At 36.3% G+C, this 25,929-nt stretch overlaps 1 protein-coding gene across 1 annotated transcript in view; it reads right to left on the bottom strand.

Moving 5' to 3' along the window:
• ADGRG4 (adhesion G protein-coupled receptor G4) overlaps positions 1–24,475 on the bottom strand; it is a gene marked incomplete at both ends in the record, with an annotated part of 110,425 nt that extends 85,950 nt beyond the window's left edge. The window contains 2 exons of the mRNA XM_081277756.1: positions 9,800–10,414; positions 24,406–24,475. Of these exons, the coding sequence (XP_081133882.1) occupies positions 9,800–10,414; positions 24,406–24,475 (685 nt within the window). The remainder of the gene's footprint in view (positions 1–9,799; positions 10,415–24,405) is intronic.
• Between the last annotated feature and the right edge of the window lie 1,454 nt (positions 24,476–25,929).

Below are 25,929 nucleotides of genomic sequence, written 5' to 3'. Positions count from 1 at the left end.
AAACAGAGGAAGATAAATCCAAAGTGGGCAGAAGAAAAGATATAATAAACCCACAAAGGAACTCAATGAAGTTGAAAATAGCTAAGAAAAAAAGAACAAAAGAAAAATTAAAGGAGTAAAGTTGATTCTTTCAAAGTCAATAAAACTGAAAAATCTCCAGTGAGACTAATAAAGGTGAAAAAGAGAAAAGTTACAAAACACCAATATCAGGAATGAAATAGAATATTACTACACATTCTGTAGCCATTAAAAAGATAATAAGGCAATAACAACACAACCATTAAAGATATTGAACTAGTAATTAAAAAGCTCTAGAAAAAGAAATATCCAGGCTCAGATGATTTCATTGGAGTTTACTATCAAATTGATCTTATACAATCTCTTCCAGAAAGAGAAGAGAAATTAAAGCTTTCAAATGTATTTTATGAAGCCAATGCTATCCTAATACTGAAATCACAGATAGTATGGCAAAAAAATTCATAGACTAAGATGTCTTCTAAACTTAAAGCAAAAATCCTCAACAAAATATTAATATAAGTTGAAAGCAGCAATATATACAGAGGATTATACATCATGACTAAGTTGATCTTATTCCGGATATAGAAGGCTGGTTCAACATCAGAAAAACAAAAAATCAGCATGACCCATTATTTCAATGAGCTAAAGAAGAAAAATCATATGCTTATATTACTTGATGTATAAAAGGAATTCCACCAACTCCCACATTTACAGGAATAAACTTTTCACCAATAGAGATCTAAAGATGGCAAGTAAGCACAGGAAGAGAAGTTCAAAATAAAATAAAGGTATTGTATCCAACTACAACTTAAAAAAATAGTGGAATTTATAGACGCTTGGTAATATGGATCATCAAGGAACACAAAGCAAACATCAACTACAGTGGTGAAAGAAGAAATGCTTTCCCACGAAGATTAGGAACAAGGCAAGGATATCCATTCGCTACTTTTACTCAGTGTCATAGCAGAAGTTAGAGTCTCTCCAATGAAGCAAGGAAAAAAAGGCATTGCGGATTATATGGTTTATTTGCACAGAAAATCCCAAAGAATCGCCATGGAAAAAAAGAATCTCCCATAATAAACTATAATTGAGTTTAGTAAGGTTACAGATTACAAAATTAACAGTCAAAAATCAATTACATTTCTGCATCGTAAAAAAAGAACAGGTAGAAACCAAGAAGCTAGTTACAATAACTCCAGTGATTAACAAAATATGTATATGTCAAAAATCACAAAATGCTAACGAAAGAAACCAAATAAAACTATTTTAAAAATGAAAAGGCATACCATGTACATAGTTTGGGAATTTTAACTTAGTAAAGACGCCAGTTTTCCCCAAAATGATATACAGATATAATGCAATTCCCATTAAAATTCCAACCAGGTTTTATGCAGGTACAGTCTGAAAATTTACAGAAATTTAAAGAAATGCATAAGCCTTAGAATAATAATAAACCAACTTTTAAAAAAGAAGGGTAAGGTGAGAGGAATCACTGGACTCAATAATATTAAGTCATAATATATAGCTATAACAAGACAGTATAGTATTGGCAGAAGGATAGACACAAGATGAATTAAACAAATAGAAGCCTCAGAAATATACCCATATAAATATGCTCAACTGGTTTTTGAAAAACCTACATCTGGGCATGGTGGTGCATGCCTGTAATACCACTGGTTTTGGAGGCTGAGGCAGGAGAATCATGAGTTCAAAGCCAACCTCAGCAACTCAGTGAGACCCTGTCTCTAAATAAAATGCAAAATAGGGCCGGGGATGTGGTTCAGTGGTTGAGTGCCCCTGAGTTGAATCCCTGGTATCCCCGCCCCCCCTCCAAAAAAAGAGAAACAAAAAATGTACAAACTCAATTCCAAAAAAGGATAACATTTTCAATGAACAGTACTGGAGCAATTGACATCCACAGACACAAAAATTATGAACCTCAACCTAATCTTCACACCCTAAGCAAAAATTAACTCAGAAGGGATCACAGACTTAAATGTAAATACAAATCTATTACATTTTTAGAAAAAAAAGAACAGGAGAGAATCTTTGGAATCTAGTGCTAAGTAAAGAGTTCTTAGACTTGACACCAAAACTATGATACATAAAATGTAAATTGATAAGTTAAACTTTCTCAAAATGAAAAGCTCTTCTCTGAGAAACCCCATGTGGAAAGATTTTTAAAAATCTATAGAGTAGGAGAAAATATTTGCAAAACAGATAACTAACAAAGGACTAGAATATGTAAAGAATTTTCAAATCTCAAAAGTAAAACAAACAACCCAATTCTTTAAAAAAGGCAAAAGACAGGAACAGGCTTTTCACCAATGGAGAAATAAAGAAGACAAGTAAGCACAGGAAAAGATGTTCAAACTCATATCAGGGCAATGCAAATTAAAACTACTATGAGATATTACTACACATTTACAAGAATGATTAAAATTAAAAAAATACATAACACAAAATGCTGGCAAGGATGCAGAGAAAATAGATCATTCCTACATTGCTGGTGGAAATGTAAAATGTCAAAGGCATTTTAGAAAATAGTTCAGCAGTTTCTCATAAAATGAATCATGCAATTACCATATAGTCCAGAAACTTCACTATAAGCATTTATTCCAAAGAAATGAAAATTTTTGCTTATACAAAAGCCTGTACATAAATGTTCATAATGATTTTTTGCAATAAAAATTAGAATTAGCCCAGATGTCTTTCAGTGGGTGAATGGGTAAGAAATAGTAACAAAAACTTCAATGTATCCACCCTATGGAATATTATTCAGCAATAAAAAGAACAAATTATTGTTATGCATAACTACCTGATGACTCTCCAGAGAATGATGCTGAAAAGTCAACCTTAAAAGGTCACATACTATGTGATTCCATTTATATAATATTCTTGAAATGACAAAATTTTAGAAATAGAGGACAAATTAGTGATTGTCAAGAATTAGAGTTTGGGGTAATAAAGGGTGGGTGGGAAGGAATGATGGGAAAGAGGTAAGTATCATTATAAAAGGACAACATGAGGAATTTTAGTGGTATAAGAATTGTTCAAGAATGCATTGCAGTTTTTGTTGCTGTTTCTTACCCATTCACCTATTGAAAGACATCTGGGCCATTCATTTTAGAAACTGGTCCAGCAGTTTCTTGTAAAAATGAATCATGCAATTACCATATAGCCCAGAAACTGCACTCATTCTAGTCCTGTTGTGAACAAGTGATCACTTCCACAAATTATTTACATGAGCTTTGCTGTCTGTGTATATTAAAGTGGTGATAATCCATGCTGATTCACAGGGGCCTGTGAGCTTAATTGCCATTTGCTCTTTCACTCTAGACAAAATTGTATTATTGTAATCATTGGGAGTTAGAGAACAGAGGTATAGAGTAGTTGAATATTTATGAGGCATTTTGAGGCAGATGTACCTGCCAACAGAATATTAAGTAGAACATTTGCTAAGGTACCAAATTCTGGTTGTGATTTGGGTATATCACATCATATTAAATCTGTGTGTTGTTCTAGCCCACATATCGCATCTGGTTTTTCTTTCAATCACGACCTCTATAAATATAATTCAATGTGTTGATTAGATTTGTGGGAGATAATGGTGGCTCAGAAAGTGCCACAAACAGATTTACCAGTGGGGTACTAAAAATATGAAATGAGCATCTTTAAGATGATAAGGGAGATATTTTTTTCAAAATGGTGTCTGTGTTCAGTTTTTAAGCAAGGACATGAAAAATGAATCTTGTGATAGAGAGACAGGTTAGAGTCTCCATGTATGAATCTATAGGAGAATGTCAGTCTGTGCAGGAGAATACAAATAAGAAAGCTTTGAAGAAAGTACAAACAGCTCATGCTTATCTTTCGTGATGAAAAACGAGGGGAGCACAGAGAATTGATGTACAAGGGCAAGACCAAATTGCCTTTTAGCTATAGAGTCCATCACTGTGGAATCCTTCATAAGAGAGCTGATAATTGGATAGAAGGATTAATAGTAGGACAACAAAGGCCTTTAGAAAATACATAAACTATGCAATCCACCTCTACATATTTTAATGGTTGGTTCATAACATAATTCAAAGCAGTTGGAGCATCAGGTCAATTAATAATCCTTAGCAAATCAATGACCCAACAGATAGAGGAACACTATGTTTTAATACAGTGTAGATTTCCCAGGATGGACTTAATTCATGTGAATTCATTCTTTTCAATAGAAAGGATTCCTCAAATGTATAACTCAGAGTAATTTAATCTGCATGCCTTTGTGAGACTCTTCATCTTCATACATTCCTGGGTCAGAACAAATTCTCTGTTGGATCATGTTTCCAAGTTGAAATTAGGAAATTATGTTCACCATACCTAAAGAGGATCTTCAGTTTATGATCAGGTCTTAATGGTTCTTCCAAGACATATCTGTCACCACACTTTACTTTAAAAAATCTTCTACACTTTTCTCATAGCTAAAAATTGGAAATAAATTCAAAGTCCTTAAAATAGAGCTTGTTGAATAAATTATAGCATATTCTTATTCTATCATACTATTCAGCAGCCCACCCCTAGAAATAATCAGATAGCTCTATATTATATGACATGGAAATATCTCCAAAATATATTATTAATTTTTTTAAAAAAATAGATGCAGATGGCTATGCATATAATGATGATCCCAGCCGTGATAAAAAAGAAAAATATATAATGCGTACATGTAAACCTGAGGTTTGCATTTTTTCTGCAAGTATACCTAAGAAATTTTTTTTTGTACCAGGGATTGAACCCAGGGACACTTATCCACTGAGCCACATAATCAGAACTTTTAATGTTTCCTTTTGAGACAGTGTCTCAATAAGTCACTGAGGCTGACCTTGAATTTGTGATCCTCCTTCCTCAGCTTCCCAAGTCATACCTGGCTACCTAAAAAATTCTTAATTTTTTTCTGTGGTGAGATAGATACCTGCGGTGGGAGATTAAAGTGAAAAGAGACTTGGGGCTGAGGATGTGGCTCAAGTGGTAGCGCACTCGCCTGGCATGCGTGCTGCCTGGGTTCGATCCTCAGCACCACATACAAACTCACTCTCTCTCTCTCTCTCTCTCTCTCTCTCTCTCTCACACACACACACACACACACACACACACACACACACACTCTTTAAAAAAAGTGAAAAGAGACTTTTAGTTTGGATTTATATCTTTGTGTAATTTTAGTTTTTTAACTGTATGTGTTAATTTTACTTTAAGAGACTAATTTTAATGAATAGTTGAATTAGTGGAATAACTAGTGAAAATTATAAGTCAATTTAAATTGTAAAAGCTTATGTACTTTTTCTGAGAAATTCTACTTTTAGGAATTTGGCCTATGAAATTGCAAGTATAACAAGATGTATGTATGTATGAGGAACTTACTGTAGCATTATTTGTAACTGCAAAAAAAAACTAAAACAATTTCAATATGCATTAATGGAAGGTTAAGTGGATTATGTTACATCTACACAATGAAATATAAATAACCCTAAAATAGATTTAAATGTACTTGTGTGTCCATGATAATTTCATTAAAATAAATTAAGTTTTTTACTAACATGTATTTATGTTTTATCTTTGTTTTTAAACTACATGCATTCATGCATATATATGTGCCCATAAACACTCACTTTATAAACCCATAAGAAAAATAGACATTTCTATGTAGAGGATGAAGAGTAGGTTTTACTTTATACTTCATATATTTCATATTGTTTAAATCTATTTTATTCACATCCATATATATTCTATTTATAATTTTTTAAAATAAGGAAAAGAAGGTACAAATATCCCCCAAAATAAATTTCTAATGAATGGCACCTTTACTGTAATTATTTATCACTATGATGTTTAAATATTCCTCAGACATCTCCAACTATAGTGGATACTTATTTAATAAACCCAGGTAGGGTTGATGTTTTCCAGCAATTTTCCCCAAAAGCCTTTTGTTCATGAATATATAAATATATATAATTTATGTGTAAATACATTTATGGAGAATTGTAACCTAGCAATCTGCTCATTAAAATTGATTTTTAAAGGTCACAATCCTTCTATGGACCATAAATACCAATTTGTTAGGCAAAGTTAAACCCAGACATTACTCATATTTATTCATACATTGCCACCCTTTCTCTACATGTGATATAGCCAAGACAAAAGTAAAAGAGATTCTGTGGTGTTATATAGTTCCTTCAGTGGTGAGGCCAACAGTAACTCCAGCTAATAACTTGATCCCCCCAGGTGGGTTATCAGTGCCAGAAATTTCTATCAATGGAAGCTTCTAAGCCAGTGGTTCACCACCTTTTGGGGGCCATAGAATCCCTTGAGAGAGTCCTGCATGATATAGGGGTGAAGAGAACATGGACTTTACAACTAGACACATCTTTGTTTAAATGCCAACTCCACTGTTTATTTCATTGGTGACCTTAGGCAATACACTTAACCTCTCTGAGCCTCTCTCTTCATCTGTAAAATGCCTGGCACATGATAAGAACTTAGTCAAAGGCAGCAATTATATTGTTAGGATGAGATAAAACATGTTGACTCTCCCTGAAAAAGATCCACCTTGCATTTTTAGGATATTGCATATGATTTCAAGGGCTTTGCCAACTCCTTCAACCAATTCTGGTCCTCAGGTTAGGAACTCTTGAATAAAGATATGGAATCAACACTTGAAATCTGAAAAGTAGAGAGAATATTTTCTACCTTTTTTTTTTTTACTTGTCATTTTAGGTAGTGTTTTCTTGTGTTTCTTGTGTTGGATTATTTGTGTGTTATGCACATAAAGACTCAACCCAACCAATAGAGTGGATTGCAAAATAAAAAAAGTGTACAAAAGAGCAAAATAAATAAGAGCTGTATAGCACTTTAACGCATTAATTAGATTTAGTTATTTACCAGCCAAATATAAAAGGTCATTAGGTGACCAGATTCAGTTTTTAAATACCACTATAAAACATGTGAGTTTGCTAGGGCCATACTTTTGTTTCCTTAGATCAAACATAAAATTATTTTAAACTGCTTTACTTGAGCTGATCAGAGTTAACCTACTAGTTCCTAGCTCAGTTTTATGATCAGAGCCAGCTAGGACTGTTCTTTATTTTCAAGAGTTCAGAAAAGAGAAAAAACAGTGCCTTCAGTTAGCAGCACAAAGAAATAGCTTTTGTTCTTTCTTTGCATCGGTCTGATCTCAAAGAAATAGAAATCCCCTGCAATGTGCCTCTACCATTAACTCAAACAACATATGGGCTAGTGATGAAAGTATATCCCAACAGTCTATGAGAGCCCTCTTAGGCTTGGATCTATCCCCTACTCCCTCCCTAATTGTTCTCCTCCCAAATTCATAAGTAAACAATGCCCCCAAGAATAAGTGAACGTTTTGGGAAATGAGAAAAATTCTATTTTGATGCTACTATCACTGACTGTGATCCATGCTTCAGGACTGTTGTTGATGATGGTGGAGAAGACTGGCAATGAGAAGAGTGGGATTTTACAGAGAAAATCAATCCTATATTTCCTTCTCTAAAGCAGAGAGGAGAAACATGCATGCATAATTCCAAGAAGAGAGGATTTTTTACAAGAACTCTATCCAAATAGTTCTTCAATATCATCATTACATTCACAAGAAAAGTGAATTGGTTTATGAATACCATTCCCAGCTAAAAGAACCAGCACTCCTTGGTAAAACATCTGATTCTTGGGCTGAAGAGAAAAAAATACAAGATGATCCTAGAGTATCTTGTGTCAAAAAAAATAAGAAAATGCTCAAAGAATGACGGGGTATGTCAAAGGGACACAAAAGCCAGATTGGAGAGCCCCCACTTGCTAAATTTGGGCCAATTTGAGTATCAAAATAAACAATAGTAACAGATTTTAATCCAATGAATAAAATGAGAAGCCATGAGTTCATGCTCATATAAATAAACACATAAATGAATGAATGGACAGGTAAATGTGGAAGAAGAGAAAACTATTCTTTTAGAATGTCCATTAATAAGTGTAGAAAAAGAATGGAGTTTGCCACCAGTATAGTAACTGGTGATTCAGACAAGAATCATCAATAGATATAAAACTACTGGATAAAAGTTTGATAAGAATAGGGTATTTATGTAGCCCCCATACTTCTCCCCCAGAAATTGCTTAATAATTACAAAGAAAAGAAAACACATTTACTATGGAAAAATTTGCCAGAGATCAGAATCAAGTGATCAAAGTTATCATCTCAAATAATGGGACAAATTGGCACCATGTGTCTACTGATGTAATAATGCACTGAGAAGAACAACATAATTTCTGTGGTATTCTTGCCAAAATACAAAGCATAAAGTTAACCATGAGGAAATATTAGACAAACCCAAATTAAGGGAAATTACACAAAATAACTGGACCGTATGCTAGAAATGTCTAAGTCATGAAAGACAAGTAAGTATGTCAGTCAGCTTTTCATTGCTGTGACCAAAATACGTGACAAGAACAACTAAGAGGAGAAGTTTCTTTTGACTCACTGACTCAGAGGTTCACTTCAAGGTGGGCTAAATCCATTGCACTCCAACTAACTTGAGAGCACATCATGGCAGAAGGGCATAGGGAAGGAAGGGAAGCTGCTCTCCTCATAGCAACCAGATAACAGAGGAGGGGGAAGGGGTCACAGAAAAAATGAACCCTTCCAGGTCATGCCCCCAGTGACCCACCTCCTCCAGCCATTCTCCACCTACCTACAGTTAATACCCAGTTGTTTCATTCAAATTAGAATGGACTGATTAAGTGACAGTTCTCATGATCCAATCATTTCATCCATCCCTGCATTAACACAAGAATTTTGGGGGGACCATTCATATACAAACCATAACAACAAGGAAAGACTGAGGGTCTCTTCCAGATTGAAGTCTAAAGAGACATTCTAACTAAATACAATGTATGCTCCTGAATTGGATCCTAGATCAATCAAAAACAGCTATAAAGAAAGTTATTAAAAGAATTCACTAAATTTGAATATAAACTGTGAATTAGATATAAGTATTGTATCAATGTTAAATTTCTAATTTTGAATATACAGTGTGCTTAAGTAAGATAATTCCTTATTCTTAGGGAAAATGCACGGAGGTATTTAGTGATAAAAGGGAATCATGCCTGAAACTTACTCTCAAATGATTCACAAATAAATTAGATGCCTGTGTGTGTGTTTTATGTGTGTGTGTGTGTGTGTGTGTGTGTGTTTTATGTGTGTAGGAGGAGGGGGAAGAGGAAGATAAGAGAAATGAGAAAGATTAAAATACAGAGGATGGGTCAGGCACAGTGGTGCACACCTGTAATGCCAGCAACTCAGGTAGTTGAGTCAGGAGGATTGAGGCCAGCCTGGGAAAATTAGTAAGACCCTGTTTCAAAATTTTTAAAAAAAATGAAAAAGGACTGTTAGTGTAGCTTAGTAGTAAAGTGTCTCTGGGTTCAATTCCTAGTACCAAAAAATAAAGAAATAAAAAATAAAAAGATATGGAGGATGATAAAATATATAAGGAAGTGTTAACCATTGATGAATCTAAGAGTATGAAATATGTTGTTATTCTTACAATATTTGTGTAAATTCGAAATTATATCAAAATAAAAGGTAAATGAAAACAATATTTGCCGTATATTAAAAGTAAATGAAAAATTGTGGCAATCTCAGGCTCTTGCCAGAACACTGATGGAAGAGTGGATTCACTGGCGTAGCATTTATGCTAACCTTGCTAAGGAGAAAAATGAATTAGTTACTCACAGCAGCGCAGTGTCCTGTCAACAGTTGGGATGATCTTGTTGAGAAGCCAAATATCTTCTTCCCAACTAATGATATTTCCATCTAAACACTTCATAAACTCCTCAGTTTCCAAGATGCGGTCCCAGAGTTGAAAGTAGTATAAGCTGCCAGTAAAGTGAGGTGCCACTTTTTTCACCTGGCCATCTTCATTCTTGGGCAAGTGCCCTAAGACCAGGGTCCCATTAGGTGTCAGGCTGCGTGGCTCATCCATTATTATCACTAACCTTTTTTGATTCAGGAAAATATCTAATCTGCCCTTCACCCCATCCCATATCAAGCATATTGTATACCATTTAAATGGAACCAGTCGGTAAGTGATATAAAAGGTCTTGCCCAAGTTGTGTAGTATTAGATGCCGATGGTCCCCTGCAAGTCCAAGGTGTAAGTCTTCTCTGCCCAGCACAGTGTTGTTAGTAATATAGGAGAAGGCCTTCCAATAACCTGGCTTGCCATTTTTGGCTACCATATCAATACATGTTGTGAATTGGCTCAGTTCAGGAATGGTCTTGGCCAGGCTTACATATGTGTCACTTTTTCCATAAAAATCCAGCTTTTTTCCTTTTAGTGAAAGTGTATCTGTGCAGATTTGGAAAAGGGAGAAAGAGAAAACAAATCAAATAATTTCAGTTAAATTTTTTTACCATCTTTGGCAGTATGCTCAAATTGCACAATATAATTATGAATCAATCCTGATACAAATAAGCAAATTGTAGATATAACAAAAATCATCTCTTTTTGACATTGGCATGTGATGTTTTTGGCAGAAGCATTTCTTCCTAATTATACTTTGCCTGGGCTAATATAAAAAGTTAGATTAGTGTTCCCAGAGCCCACACCAGCTGGACAATTTGGAGGGGCCATTAGAAATGTGTGGCTAGTGGGGGTAAGAAGCCAAAGAAAGACAGCCTAGACTTCAGATTTTCTCCATATAATTCTCATGCATATATATAATCAAAAGAGAATTGTTTCGACCCACCTAACCACCTTATTATATTCATGATTCCACAGAGATTTGTTTCTTCAATGCCTGTTCCTGAGCCAAAAGACCTGTTTTATTCTGTCTCTGGAGACTTCTTCTCACTGAAAAATCACTGGCAAAGGCCTGAAGAATGACCAGCTGGACAATATTGAAATTTGGGGGTTTCAGCTTGGACTAAGGAATGGAAGAGATGGCACTGCCCTGAATGCATCTGGATGCCCTCCTTCCCTCTACCCGCTGAGAGAGCTTAAGGCACTCTAGACAGCCATGAACCCAGTTATCATTGGTTATGAAGTCAGAGAGCCTGGAGTGGAATCCCAGCTCCAACTGACACACATCAGTTTAAACTTGAGCAAGTAAGTGAACCTCCCTGGGCCTAAATGTTTGTTTCAGCTAAATGAGGATTTAGAACCATAGTGCTTTATATTTGCCCAACAAAAGGGACCACAGTTCACATTGGAATCTAGGCCAGGTGGTCCCTGTCTACTGACAGGAGTATTTGAAGATTTAGTGAGAAAATGTACGCAAAGCCTTCTCAAGTGTACATTTCCATTGGTACAGTTTTTTGGCAGGCAGCTTGAAAATTTAAATCAGGTATTTCTCCTGTCTCATAGGAAGCTATTAAATTGTGATATTATCACCACTACAAGTGTCACAGCCCTAGGCCACTGGGAAAATATCCACGGTTTGCCTAATGTCAACCTAGTTCCATGCCCAGGACAGACCAAGCCAAACCAAAAAGAGCTTTGTGGCAGAATAAAATTGTTAACTTCTCTCTGAATTAGAGTCATAATGTTGGGACCACTACTTCAAAACAGTGACAGCCATAGCAGCACACTATAGAGGCTGGAAGGAAGTGACTATTGCCCTGCTTCTTGGAGATGCCTCCAAATGAGAGCCTTCGGATATTCTCCGCCCATTCAAAATTCTCTCCCTCCATTCCTTTACTGAATAGCCTCCAAAAACAAACAAGCACATGTATATGCTTACCCACACACACATTCATGCACACACTCAACCTGCACACGCATGTGCACACACACACACACACACACACAGCATACCCATGTACAGGAATTCATATTATCCACCCACCAGTTATTGTTCAATTATCCATGATAGATGAGAAAATGCTTATTTCTGTTCTTGGTATATGGTATTATCTTATCATCTTTCATGTAGCTAATAAATCAAGAGTTAATCCCACAAGACAGTAACACCATGATATCTAACTCTTGATTATTGTTGGTTAACATTGCTTTTCCGCTCAGCCCTCCAAATGACGTCAAATAAAACATTTAAGAACTGGTTTTATGGTGAATATAAATCTTCATGACTTACTTGTTGCTTAAAAAAAGAATGTATCATAGTCTCATATGGTCTACAAGGGCCTCTCCTCTCTGCAATATACTAATATAAAACCAGTTGCCAAGGGGGAAGAATGAGCAATTTACAAAATCAAAAATATAAAGGCCAACAATAAAAAAAGATGCCACCTCACCATTTTTAAGCACAAATTAAAACAGTAATAACATACCATTTTGCCTACTAAATTGATAAAATCATAGAAGATTGATGGTACCCAGCATTGGCAAACATTTGGGGAAATGACTAATTCTTATATGGTGCTGGTGGGAGTACCAGTTGAGTAGGGTTTTTGAAGGACAATTTGCCAGTTTATATGACAATTTTAATTGTGTATATACTTTTATTTTTTTGATACCAGGGACTGAACCAGGAGTGTTTCAACACTGAGCCCCATTTCCAGTCCTTTTATATTTTATTTTGAGACAGGTTCTTATGAGGTTGCTTACAGTTTCACTAAATTTCTGAGGCTGGCTTCAAACCTGTGATCCTCCCTCCCAAGTTGCTGGGATTATAGGTGTGCACCACCATGCCCAGTAAATTGTGTGTATACTTTTGGCCCAGAAACTCAATTTCCATCAATTTATTGTAGAAAAATATACATATATACAAAGGTGTGAGTACAAGGATATTTACTGCAGCTTTGTTTCTAATCATGAAAAAATGAAAAAAAAAAAAACATGTGTCTATTCATAAGTGGCTAGTTACGAAAATTGCTACTTCTGTGCAATGAAGTACTAAAGCATATAAAGTAGACATATATAGTCATGGAGAAATTTTCAAGTCTTAAAATTATGTGAAAGGGGAGTTACTTAAGTGTAAGTATAGTATTATTTATTAAAAATAATATATATATGTGTTAGTATGCACATAGAAGAAAGTCTGGAAGAGCGTATCAAACAGTTAAGAATGATTATTTTTAAATAGGAGATTTAGGGGGATTTTTATTTTCTGTATTATTTATACTTAAATATTATTTATACTTAAATAAATATTACTGCATTTTAAATAATCATATTTTGCATTTATAATCAGAAAAATATAGATAGACTGATGGTTGGATGAATAGAGAAAGAAGAAAAAGAAAGAAAGAAAGAAAGAAAGAAAGAAAGAAAGAAAGAAAGAAAGAAAGAAAGAAAGAAAGAAAGAAAGAAAGGGAAAGAGAGAGAGAGGAGGGAGGGAGGGAGGAAGAGAGAAATGAAGAAAAGATTAGTTTGGCCTTACTTTAGCTTCTGCAGACAGAGATAAATTCTACTTAGACATCAGCAGAAGAGTGGTGTCACAAGTCTTAAAAGCTGGATGCATGCCCCAGTTCTGTCTCTCACTAGCTATGTGGACATGGACAATTAGTGCATGTAAAGCTCTCAGGACAGTGTTTGGAAGATAGTGAGCCCCATATAAATGTTAAATAAATAAACTCATGTCACGTCTGTGTACAATGGGAATAATAATTGCCTTCCTCCCAAGGCCATTATAAAAGATGATACAATAACAACTAACATTGAGGTGATCTGTGTGACAATGTTTATAAACTATGAAGTACCATGGAAATGTCAGTTGCAGTGTTTACCAGTGTTATTAGCAGAAACCTCTTTCTTCTCCCACAACCTTGTTCTCTCCCTCACACATGCAAGAACATCTGTGCTGAGCCTTCCTGCAGCCTCCAGGCCTCTAGCAGGACCCAGAGGAGGAGGGGCTGTGATGAGGAGGAGAGGGGTTTGGCCCTTGTTTGGCCAGGCAAACAGCCTTCACCATGGGTCTCTCAAGGGCCTGCTTGAAAGGCCACTTGTGTCTTTGCATATGATTTTGCTATCCATTGCAGATGTCTGCTCGGATGCTGCCATCTGTTCCCTGGCAATTTTGAAGTCCAAATTGCATGATTACCCACCCACCCCCACACACACAAGTGTATTCTCTCTTGAATTTGAGTTTCCTGCATCTCTTCTCTGTCTGCTCTTTCCTTTTATTTTAAATCCCATTTATTGCTTTCTCTAGTTTATTTTTTTAAAAGGAGGTGTTTTGTTGCATTATAAAAGTAATACTGTACATTTTTTAAAGAAAAAAATGGAAAGTATTAGAAAGTAAAAGGACGAGAATGAAGTCAGCCAGAGAGTTCTGACATCAAGAGACAATCAGCAATAACAGGTTGATGTATTTCCTTTGACTTCTTTGACTGTGTGTTGGGGGAGGGGGGCTTTGTTTGTGTCTGTGTGTTTATAGCTGAGATCATATTGTATGGAAAATTTGGTCCCTTGCTTACTTAACATTATAACATAAGTGCATTCCATGTTAGGAAAAACTCATCAAAAGCCTTATTAAAATGCATATGTTACAGCCCCAGGAGCATGAACCACCATCTTATTTGTACTGGGAAAATTCACATAATATGAAGTTCACTATTTATACCATTTTAAAATGTACAATTCAGTGGCATTTAGCATATACACAATGATATACAAACAATATCTTTATCTAATTCCAGAACATTTTTATCACTCCAAACATTAAACAGTCTCATTAAACAATCATTCTGTGTTTGTGCTCTGCCCCATCCCCCATGAATGGCAATCACTATTATGTTTTCTATCTCTGTAATTTTTTCTACTCTGGACATGTCATATAAATGAAACTTTGCAATATGTGGCCTTTTGTGCCTGACTTTTTACATTTAGTATAATGTTCATCCATGTTGAAGCATGTATCAGTACCTCATTACTTTCCATAGCTGAATATTATTCCACCATATGCATATTACATTTCATTTGTTGATTCATCTGTTAATAGATATTTGGGTTGTTTTTGCCTTTAGCTACAATGAACAATCTTCTATGATTTTTTCCATTGATTTTGTTTTAACAACATGTTTTCATTTCTTTTGGACTTGTACTAAGAGTGTAATTGCTATAGGTCAAATAATTGTATGTTTAATTTATAATAATAGCCAGGTATGGTAGGGCAAGCCTGTAGTTCCAGTGGCTTGAGAGGATGAGGCAGGAAGATCATGAGTTCAAAGCCAGCCTCAGCAACTTAGCAAGGCACTAAGCAACTCAGTGAGACCCTGTCTCTAAATAAAGTATTAAAAAGGGCTGGGGATGTGGCTCAGTGGTTAAGTGCCCCTTGGTTCAATACCTGGTACCTAAAAGCAATTTATAATAATAATACCCAAACTATTTCCCCAAATAGTGGCACCATTTTACATTCCTACCAGCAGTGTGTAAGAGTTCCAATTTCTCCACATCCTCAACAACACTTGCTATTTTCTGTTATTATTATTATTACCATACTAGAGGCTGGGAAGTGGTATTCTATTATACTTTTCTTGCACTTCCCTAATACTTAATGACATTGAGTGTCTCTTCATATTCTCATTGGCCATTTGTTTTGTCTTCTTTAGAGAAATATCTATTCAAGTCTTTTGCCCATTTTTAATTGGGTTGTTCATCTTTTTGTCATTGATTTGTAAGCATTGTTTATATCATCTGGATATTAGAACTTTATCAGATATATGATCTGCAAATATTTTCTCACATTGTGTAGGTTGTCCTCATAATAACTTTTTTTTCTTTTTTTATTGTTGGTCATTCAAAACATTACATAGTTCTTAATATATCATATTTCACAGTTTGATTCAAGTGGGTTATGAACTCCCATTTTTACCCCGTATACAGATTGCTGTATCACATCAGTTACACTTCCATTGATTTACATATTGCCATTCTAGTGTCTGATGTATTCTGCTGTCTATCCTATTCTCTACTATCCCCCCTCCCCTCCCCTCCCCTCCCCTCCCCATTTCTCTCTCTACCCCCTCTACTGTAAATCATTTCTTCCACTTGTATTATTCTTCTCTTACCCCTCATTTCCTCGATCCTCAGGGTTTTACAGAATTTCATAATAACTTTTTAAAAAATGTTTAGTTGTATATGAACACAATACCTTTATTTTATTTATTTATTTATGTGTGGTGCTAAGGATCAAACCCAGTGCCTCACACATGCTAGACAAGTATTCTACCACTGAGCTACAACCCCAGATCATCATAATGACTTTTGATGCAAAAAAAAAATTTGACAAAATCCAATTTATCTATTTTATCTTTTGTTCCTTGTACTATTGGTGTCATTTACAAGAATCCATTTCCAAAATGAAGGCTATGAACTTTTGTCCCTTTGCTTTCCTTTCTCTGAGAGTGTTATGGATTTAGTTCTTACATTTGGGTCTTTCATCCATTTTGAGTGAATTTTTGTAAGTGATGTAATATGGAGGCATCCAATTTCACTGGCACATAGTTGATTCTCAGTAGCTATTTACTACATATGCAATATGCAGTTATGCCTTCTTTTAGAGCATAGAGTTGGAGGCTGATAGGTGGGCAAGTGGAGGGTTGTCTCTTGTGCAAAGATATCAGTATATGGATAAAGGATCTGGCACAAAATGAGCAGACCCTGCTGCTTATTTGGGAGAACTTTTGGCAAAAGATCAGCAAAGAGCCCCCCTTCCAAAGTAATGCATTTCTTTTTAAAATCAGCTTTAAAGAAATGTAAAACTATGGAATTTGCCAGTAAATGGTTGGAGTTGGAGAATATCATGTTAAGCAAAATAAGACAATCCCACAAAACCAAAGGCTGAATTTTTCTCTAATATGCGGATGCTAATTCACAATAAGTTGGGGGCGGGGCACTAGGGAAGGCATTACCTTAGATTAGGTAGAGGGAAGTGATGGGATGCTGCAGTCTGACTGGGCACAATTCAGGAGCCACTTGTCAAAAGAAACGAATTTTATTTTTAGAACACACACACCACACCACACAGCTCCTCAGGAAAACCTTGAGAGCCCAACTGCCACCACCGGCTTCCCACAAGCCTCTCAACCTGCCCGACTCCTCCTGCTCTTGAGGCCGATTGGCTGGGTCGCATGGGCGGAGCCAAGAAAAATTCCCCCAATGAGCAGCTCCGTGGTCTGAAAGGGCAGGGAAACAGCCCAATGAGCATCACCGCAGAGGAGCCAATCAGTTTGCAGCTAGAAGTTTGCTGGGGACGCTGTGAGCCAATCATCAGCTGGCAGCTGGAAGTTTGCTGGCAGCTGGAAGTTTGCTGGGGCCCCTTCGGCTGTGGCTCTCAACAATGGGAGGGGATGGGAGGGTACGTGAAGATAGGAAAGATAGTAGAATGAAACAGACATTATACTGTATGTATATATGTGACTACATGACCGAAATGATTCTGCAACATGTACACTCAGAAAAATGAGAAATTATATCCCATCTATGTATGATATATCAAAGTGCATAAATGTATTCTACTGTCATGTATAACTAATTAAAACAATTTTTTTAAAAAAATCAGTGAGCAAAATATTTATAACTCTAAGAGACAAACAATCCAAATGATTTTTTTCAGCTGGACAATATTAAGTAACCATCAGACATATTCTCTTATGAGCCTTCTTTGCAAAGTTTCTCCTTTAAAATGCTCAAGTGTTTCAAAATTTTGAGACTGAGATTGCAAGTGCACTATCTTACAAGATCTTAGGGAAAGTGAACAAATGCAGTTTTCTCATGATCAGACACTGTGGGAATAATCTGGTCACTGTTTCTCTCACACAAGGTAATCTGCTTTCCTATTTTGACTCAGCGAGCCTGATAGAACATTGGTTTGTAGTATTAGTTTGCTAGGGCTGGCACAACAATATACCAGAAACTGGATAGCTGAAACAACATGAATTTATTGTTTCATGGTTTTGGAGGTTAGAAATTCAAGATGAAGATGTTTTCAAAGTTGGCTCCTTCTAAAGACTATCAGGAAGAAATCTGTTCGGTGTCTTTCTCCTAGTTTCCCATGGTTGGCTGCAATATTTGGTGTTCCTTTGCCTGCAGGCTTATTACCCCAGTATTTACCTTTAGCCTTCCATAATCTTCTCCTTGTGTGCATGTCTGGGTATAAATTTCCTCTTTTTATTAGGGGCCCACTTGGCTCCAGCATGATCGAATCTTAACTATTTACATTTGCAATAACCATATTTACAAATAAGATCACATTCTGAGGTACCAAGAGTTAGAATTTCAACATATATATTTGGAGAAGACACCATTTAACTTACAATACTGTGAAAGGCTCTAGGCTAGCCAACCACCTGGAAATACCTCCTCTCAAAGGAAGGAGAGAAGACACAGCAGATTTTAGGAAAAGGGCCCACTAGAGGTTTTAGTGGTGTTTATACTTTGGAGAATCTGACCACCCTGGGGGTGCACATTCTGCCAGGGGTACTCCATGCCTGCCAACTGGGAAATGTCACCATTCCTATTAAAAGGGGATAATCAGACACTCATTTCCATATTCTATGAAGCCTTTATCTGAGCAAGAAGTTTTCTGGCTTTTAGTATTACAGACTCCTGCAAAGCAATGCTCTGGAGCATTGAGAAAATTTGTAGGCCAGGTCCTAAGCTAGTAAACCCATGACTATCTGAATAGATATAATAGATAAGTGCCTGATAATGGATAACTCCATTATCTACATCACCATGACTATAATGTTCATAACCACAGAGAACTATAGTTACTGTGACTCCATGCCCACACATCTCACTGGTCTTGCGAGTAATCAGGTGTTATGGTTTGGATGTGAGGTGTACCCCAAGAGCTCATGTGTGAGACAATGCAAGAACATTTAGAGGTGAAGTGATTGAGTTATGAGAACCTCAACCAAATCAGTGAATTAATCCTCTGAGAGGGATTAACTGAAGTGGTAGGGTGTGGCTAGAGGAGGTGGGTCTCTGGGGGTGTGCCTTTGGGGTATATATTTTGTCCTTGTTGAGCAGAGCTCTTTCTCTCTCTTTATGCTTCTTGGTGCCATATTCCCTCTCTGCCACACCCTTCTGCTATGCTGCTCTACCCAAGGAATGAAGTTCACCACCTATGGACTGAGAGCTCTGAAACCATAAGCCTCCAAATAAACTTTTACTTCTCTAATTGTACTTGTCAGGTCCTTTGGTCACAACAGTGAAAAAACTGACTAAAACACCAGGCTACTACTTAGAGTAGATTCGCTATATATAGAAGCATTCGATGCTGACCCTCATTTCTGTCAGCAGTCACAGAACTATCCAACACATTCCTTCCTCCAGGACCCAAGCTGCTGATCATATGTGTGGCCTGCCAAGAGTTCTTATTGGATCAGGAGGCAGAGGAACTACCCTCACATAGGCCTTCTCGGCTTACATTCCAGAGAGAAAGGAAGTCAATAAACAAAAGAATAATAATTACAGATTGTAAGGAGTGCTCTGAAGAAAATTAACAGGCTGATTAGCTAGATAATGGGAAAAACGTGGATGAGGGGAATAGAAATGTCTACATTAAAAGCACAGTTAAAGAAAAGCCTAAGAAAGAATCATTTTAGCTCAGTCCTAGGGGATGAAAAAGGAGGTAGGGTTACAAAGGTGTGGAGTAAGAGTGACTCAGACATGGGTAGTAGCATGTGCACAGACCTTTTGGTGATGGCACTTGACATTTTCAAGGCATAGCAGGAAGCCAGTGTGTCTAGAGCAGAGGGGGAGAGAGGAAGTATGGTAGGAAATGAGGCCCAAGAGGCAGTGGGAGACAAGATCACTCAGTGCTTTTTAGGTCTTATTAAAGAGTTTGTATTGTATTCTAACTGTGATGGGAACTTCTTGGCAAGTTTTGAGTAAAATCAGAATGATCTGACTTAAGATATTAAAAGATCACTTGGAGGCAGAATATATCGTAGAGAGAGAGAGTCAGATATAGGATATATCTGGAGGTGGTATCAACTAGACTCAGTGGATTGAATGTGGAGGGTGAGAGAAAGAGAAAGATATGGGATGGTTTCTAGGTTTGAGTAACAGTATACAGAGGAACCATTTCCAGAAGAGGAAAAGCTGCAGACTATTACCTGACAGTGGAATTACTCAGCCTTTCATTTCCCTATCAAGATCTTTATGTTGTTATGTTAATAGCTCCCATAATACCTGGCCTGATAGAATAACTTGAAAGATCCTAAGTAATAAAATTCCCAGCCAGGGATCTTAAAACTCCATTTTTACCTGGGAGGCAAACAGTAGGAGGAAAATAGCATTGGAGACCTACTCTTCAGCCTATGTTAATAGCCATCTATATATTAATTGTTGATGAATGAAATTTCTACAATCTACTGGCCTGAAACAGTGTCAGGGTCTGTCACACACCTGAATGACAGATTTTAAAAAGTGCTATCATATAAGCCCTTCTAATCTGCCCTATGCTGACTACAAAAGCACTATGTCTATGTCAACTGTAGGAAATGTATATCTGGAAAAAAAATTAAAAAGAAAGAAATACATGCTCCAGAATCTGGGAGATATAATTTTACAGGCAATAACTCTGAGTATTATTAGATAGAATGTCTGTTCTTGCACATAAAAGGATGCACAACATCATTAGTCATAGGGAAATGCAAATCAAAACTACAGTGAAGTATCACATCATACCACTAAAATGGCTGTGATAAAAAAAAAGACAGACATGAACAAATGTTGGCAAGGATGTGGAGAAGTCAGAACCCTCATGTGCTTCGTGAGGATGTAAAATGATATAGTATCTTTGGGAAATGTTCTGCTAGGTCCTCAAAATGTTAGTCAAAAAACGTTACTATAGGACTCAGTAAGTCTACTACTCGGTATATTCCCAAAAGAAATGGAAACATACATCCACACAAAAACCAGAGCCCAATTGTTCACAGCAGTTTTACTCATAATTGCCAAAAAAGTAGAAACAGTCAATCATTCTATCAACTGATAAATAGAGAAGTATAACATAGATACCTATATAATTAAATATTTTCAACAATAAGAAATCAACTGATGATACATTCTACACATGGATAACCTTGAAAACAGTATGCTAAGTGAAAGTGGCCAGACAAAAAACACTTTGTTTTTTGGTATGGTTGTAGGATGCCATTTATATGAAATATCCAGAAGAGGCAAATCCACAGACATAGAAAGCAGATTAATCACTGCCAAGGGCTACTGTGGGGGGATGAATAAAGAATTTGAGTTTCTTTTAGGGGTGACAAAAACATTCTGGAATTAGATACTGGTGATGATTACACAGCTCTGTAAATACACTAAAATACCAAACAGTACAATTTAAATTATAGATTTTGTGGTATGTTTATTAAATTTCAATACAACTATCTTTCTGAAAAAAAATATTTTCTCAATGGGCCACTCTCCATAACCTTCCAGAACATCATTAGACTTTCTGTGATGATGGAAATGTTCTATAGCTGCACTGTCCAATATGGTAGAAACTGGCCACATGTAACAACTAAGCACTTAAATGTGGCTTGTGTTACTTAGGACTGAATTTTTTATCTTAATTACTTAAAACTTAAAAAGCTACATGTTGTAAGTAATTATTATATTGGACAGATCAGCTCTAGAGTTTATAAAGAAATTTAGAATTTCTATTCAAAATTTATCCTCAACTTGTCCTTCCTCACCAAATGAATTCTTCAAGAAGAAAAAATGGAGCTGCTTTACCTTTCCATTTTACCATATCCTGACTGATTCTGACCAAGTTGACCTCTACAACATAAGTACTGATTTTTTTTACATGAGTCTGGGGCCCTCCCATGTCAAAAGGAGTCCTGGTCAAGATGTGTCTGTATATGTGAGAATTTCTCAAGACAGTTGACTCCAGCCCAGATTGACTATACAGTATATGAATAAAAGGTACTAAGATTCTAACCATGGAGTCTGCTTTAAGCATCCTGTGATCATGTGTCACAAAATTCCAGTCATTCTTACAGTCAAGAATATTTTAAAATGTATTACCCTTTTTCAGACAACAAAGCCTGTCATTCCTCTGTGTGTGTGTGTGTGTGTGTGTGTGTAAGAGAGAGAGAGAGAGATGATAAGGTGTACTTTGGTTCAACTACATTAGCCCTATGACTTTAACTCAGAGACACCCAACTTCCTTATCATGCAAACATAATATGACTAATAGCCAGCACCAGTAAGAGGAAGGAGCATATTATGCACTGAATGTTTATATTCTCCCATAATTCATATGTTGAAGCCCTAGCCTGCAATGCAATAGTTTTAGGATGTGTGACCTTTGGGAGATATTAGTTTTAGATGAGGTTGTGAAGGTGGAGGTTACATGATAAAGATGAGTGCCCTTATAAGAGAAAGATAGCAGATGCCCCCCACTCCACAATATTAATACACTTGGAAGAAGGTGGCCCTCTAAAAGCCAGAGAGTCCTAACAAGAAACCAAATTGGCTAACACCATCTTGGATTTCCCACTCTCCACAACTGTTATAAATAAATGTCTGTTGTTTAAACTACCCACTCATGGTGTTTTCTTGTGACAACCCAAGACTAACTAAGACAGAGCACTAAAAAACTTAAATCCTTCTGACAACCTAAGTGCTGGGAACTCTCCACTCACTCCTACTTTATTCTTTACCTCCAACTATTCAGTCCCTGGCCTTGGTTTTTATCCTATTCTTGCAAACTCACTCTCACCCCTTGGACTTTATGGCAGAGTTTGTTTCTCCATCTCAACCTTTAGCATTCTTCTATGAACACACTTTGTTCACTCTGGTTCCATCCAGTTAGAGCATTTCTGAGTCACCCTCTGCTTCATCTGGCCCTAATCTCTTCCCTACCACAACCCTCACAGTTGGGAGGCTGGTGACTCTTACGGAACCTGAAGGGAACTCATCCTTAGTTATACTATAATTTCAAGGACAAGAGTCTACTTTTTCCAAGAAAAAAACTGGTGCATTTCACACCATTCAAAGGATAATTTAATTGTTTGATGACCTAAAGGAATCATTGCCTTGACTTATGAATTTGAGACTAAAACAGTCTGGAAAACCTTGTGACAGGTTTAAAATGACCTTCACAAGTTTAAAAACCACATTTATCATAATTTTCATGGAACAATGGCATTCCTTAAAAAAATCTCCTGGACTTTTCAGTATTTTTTATTTCATGACCACACTAGTCTCCTATATCCCTCCATTACTAAATTACTCTATTCTGTGCCCCATAATCCTTCACACAAAACTGACGAGGATTTTGTCATATGCACCACCACCATATAGATGTTCAAAGTTTTATAATTGCACATTTCATTAATTTATTCTATCAGTACATATGAACTGTATTTCTAACATATGTGTTAAGATTGGGGTTGGATATTTTGGATAAAGAAATAGAGAAAACAGAGTTTCTTGGCTTTGAGGAAACAGGCAGAAGAAAGATAAATCAACATCTTAGCAGGTAGGCAAGGCCAGGTGATAGAGTTGCCACTGTGCCCTATAGGCCCCATTTCAACCTTTATTATAAAAAAACATGGTTTCCCATCAGGCCCTGCACACAGCAAGGAGCTAGTCATTGTTTGTTATTGATGGTGATGATGATTTGGTATTTTTCCAGAAGATTGACTCTAAAATCTGAGTACTGTTCAGATTGAACCCCAGGTCAGTTTCATCAGGAATTGTCACTCACTGGATCTTATGACCTTTTCACTGAAGACTGATGAACTAAATGAGAGCTGTTATCAACTGAATGTAGTTAATATGGATGAGATTGCCATTTTTTAAGACGCCTTCTCCTTAAGTGTCCAAATTACCAGCCACTTCAGTGAACTGTCTTAATCATCTATTCAGTACAAAATAGAAGCAAAAATATCTATCTCCACTCCTGTTACAGTGTGTAAGTAAGGTCTGGGCCCTTCCAGTCATGAGCCTGTGTGTTACTGTAAATCAGCAAGGAACTTTCTGCACATCCCAGTTTCCCTGTCTGCAGCCTACTCTCATTGCCATATACGTATAATGGAGACAGAAAGTATCACAATGCTCCAGGGAACTTTAAATAAACCATATGCATGAGATAAAATAGCCCCAAAGAATGCCTAAATCATCTATTAGGTGTGCATTGGCCACCAAGTGTCATTTCAGAGCTGCCAGTAAGAAATACCAAGTCAGTAGTCCAAGCTACAGCCTGCTTGAGGCAGGTTCTTCATCAGTAGTACAAAATCCTAAATGAATGCATACATTTACTGAAGCTACAGTTTGCCTTATATTGACCAAAAAGAGGCTATTGAGAGGAAACCCAGCAAACCTCCACTGGTAATATTTTTAAATGACTTATTTCTAGTAACTACTGCATATGAGACTTTGGAAGAGATAATAAGAACACGTTTTCTTACCTGAGAGAAAGATAAACCTTGACATGATCATCAATCCATAAAGCCTCTGAAATATGATATGTTCTTTCATTGTCTAAACCTGTGTTCAAAAAGTAAAAAATATGCCCATTTCAGACTCATAACAAATTGTATGAGACCACATTTCTTTGCAATCCATCCAAGGATTTTTCCTTTTTCTTAATGTCATGTCAGTGAATCCAAAGAGAGACACTTGCCAGTTACCCACCTTGGCTGAAACTTCATTGATTGATTTATCTATATAGTCATTCAATAAATGTTATTAAAGTCATATTATGTGCTAGACACTGTGTTACCCACTGGGAATACATTGCTGAGAAGGCAAGATAGAGATACTTGCTGGTATGGGACTGTTAGCTCAGTGAGAAAGATAGACATTACAGCTGGGGCTGTAACTCAGTGGTAGATCGCCTAGCATCTGTGAGGAATTGGGTTCAATACTCAGCACCACATAAAAATAAATAAAATAAAGTCATTGTGTTCATCTACAACTAAAGAAAATACTTTTTTAAAACAAAGACATTAAATACATAATTACAAAGTGTGATGCATTTAACATCAATGTACACAACTTCAATCCAACTACTTGCAGTTTCAATGATTCTTAACTTTTTAGCTTAGGTTTGCTTTATTAGACACATAATTTCACAAATTTGTGGGATGCAATGTGATGTTTTGATACATGCATATCACATGTAATGATCACATCAGGGTTGAAGGAACACTATGCAAGAAGACCTTACTGACAAAAGTAACTCATCAAATCATTTCTATATTTAAAACAGATCTGTTTAGAGAAACATAACTACCATATCAATACATTCACCCACTTTCTCTCCTTAATTGATTGTGACTAAAGCTTCTTATTTGGGAAATATACCCTTTTTCTCAAATGGAAATTTTGTTAAAACCACAAATCTTTCTGAAACACTTTATAGAAATTTGGTAGTAGGATGCTGATCGGCATTATCTGATTTTAAATAAACACACTTCTGAATGATTCACGACTGATTTTAAGTATTTCTTTTCTTATAGAATAATGCAACATACTGTATTTCTTTACATTTCTAAGTGGAATTTGAAGCGAATGGACTCACATTTAACATAACAGAAGCCATTAGGAAATCAGATGAATCTTGAGCTTCCTATGAGCATCAACCCTTAATCAGGCTTTTCATATTTACCAAGTGTTCTACCGTCATTCCCATTACAATAATAAGAGAATTTGTATGACTTGGATGGATTTTCAGAACCACCAGTTTGGAATTAAGGGGGTCTGTAAATCTTTTATGACTTGCGAGATGAAATGCAGCTTAAATTTATAGTGCTGTGAAAGGACTAGACTGAGAATCAGTAACTGGTGAGACCATACATATTTCTGCTCTTAATTTTCCTGGGCCTCAGTTTCCTTATCTGTAAGAATGTATATAATAATCTGCCTATTTCCCAGAGCTACTCTTGAAGAGGATCAAATGAGTTGATATTTTGAAGGCAATTTTCAAAGTA

This window comes from Spermophilus citellus (assembly GCF_964194105.1).
Source record: "Spermophilus citellus genome assembly, chromosome: X".
NCBI lineage: Eukaryota > Metazoa > Chordata > Mammalia > Rodentia > Sciuridae > Spermophilus > Spermophilus citellus.
The sequence above is the reverse complement of the archived record's forward strand: the minus strand, read 5'-3'. Positions and strand labels throughout refer to the sequence as shown.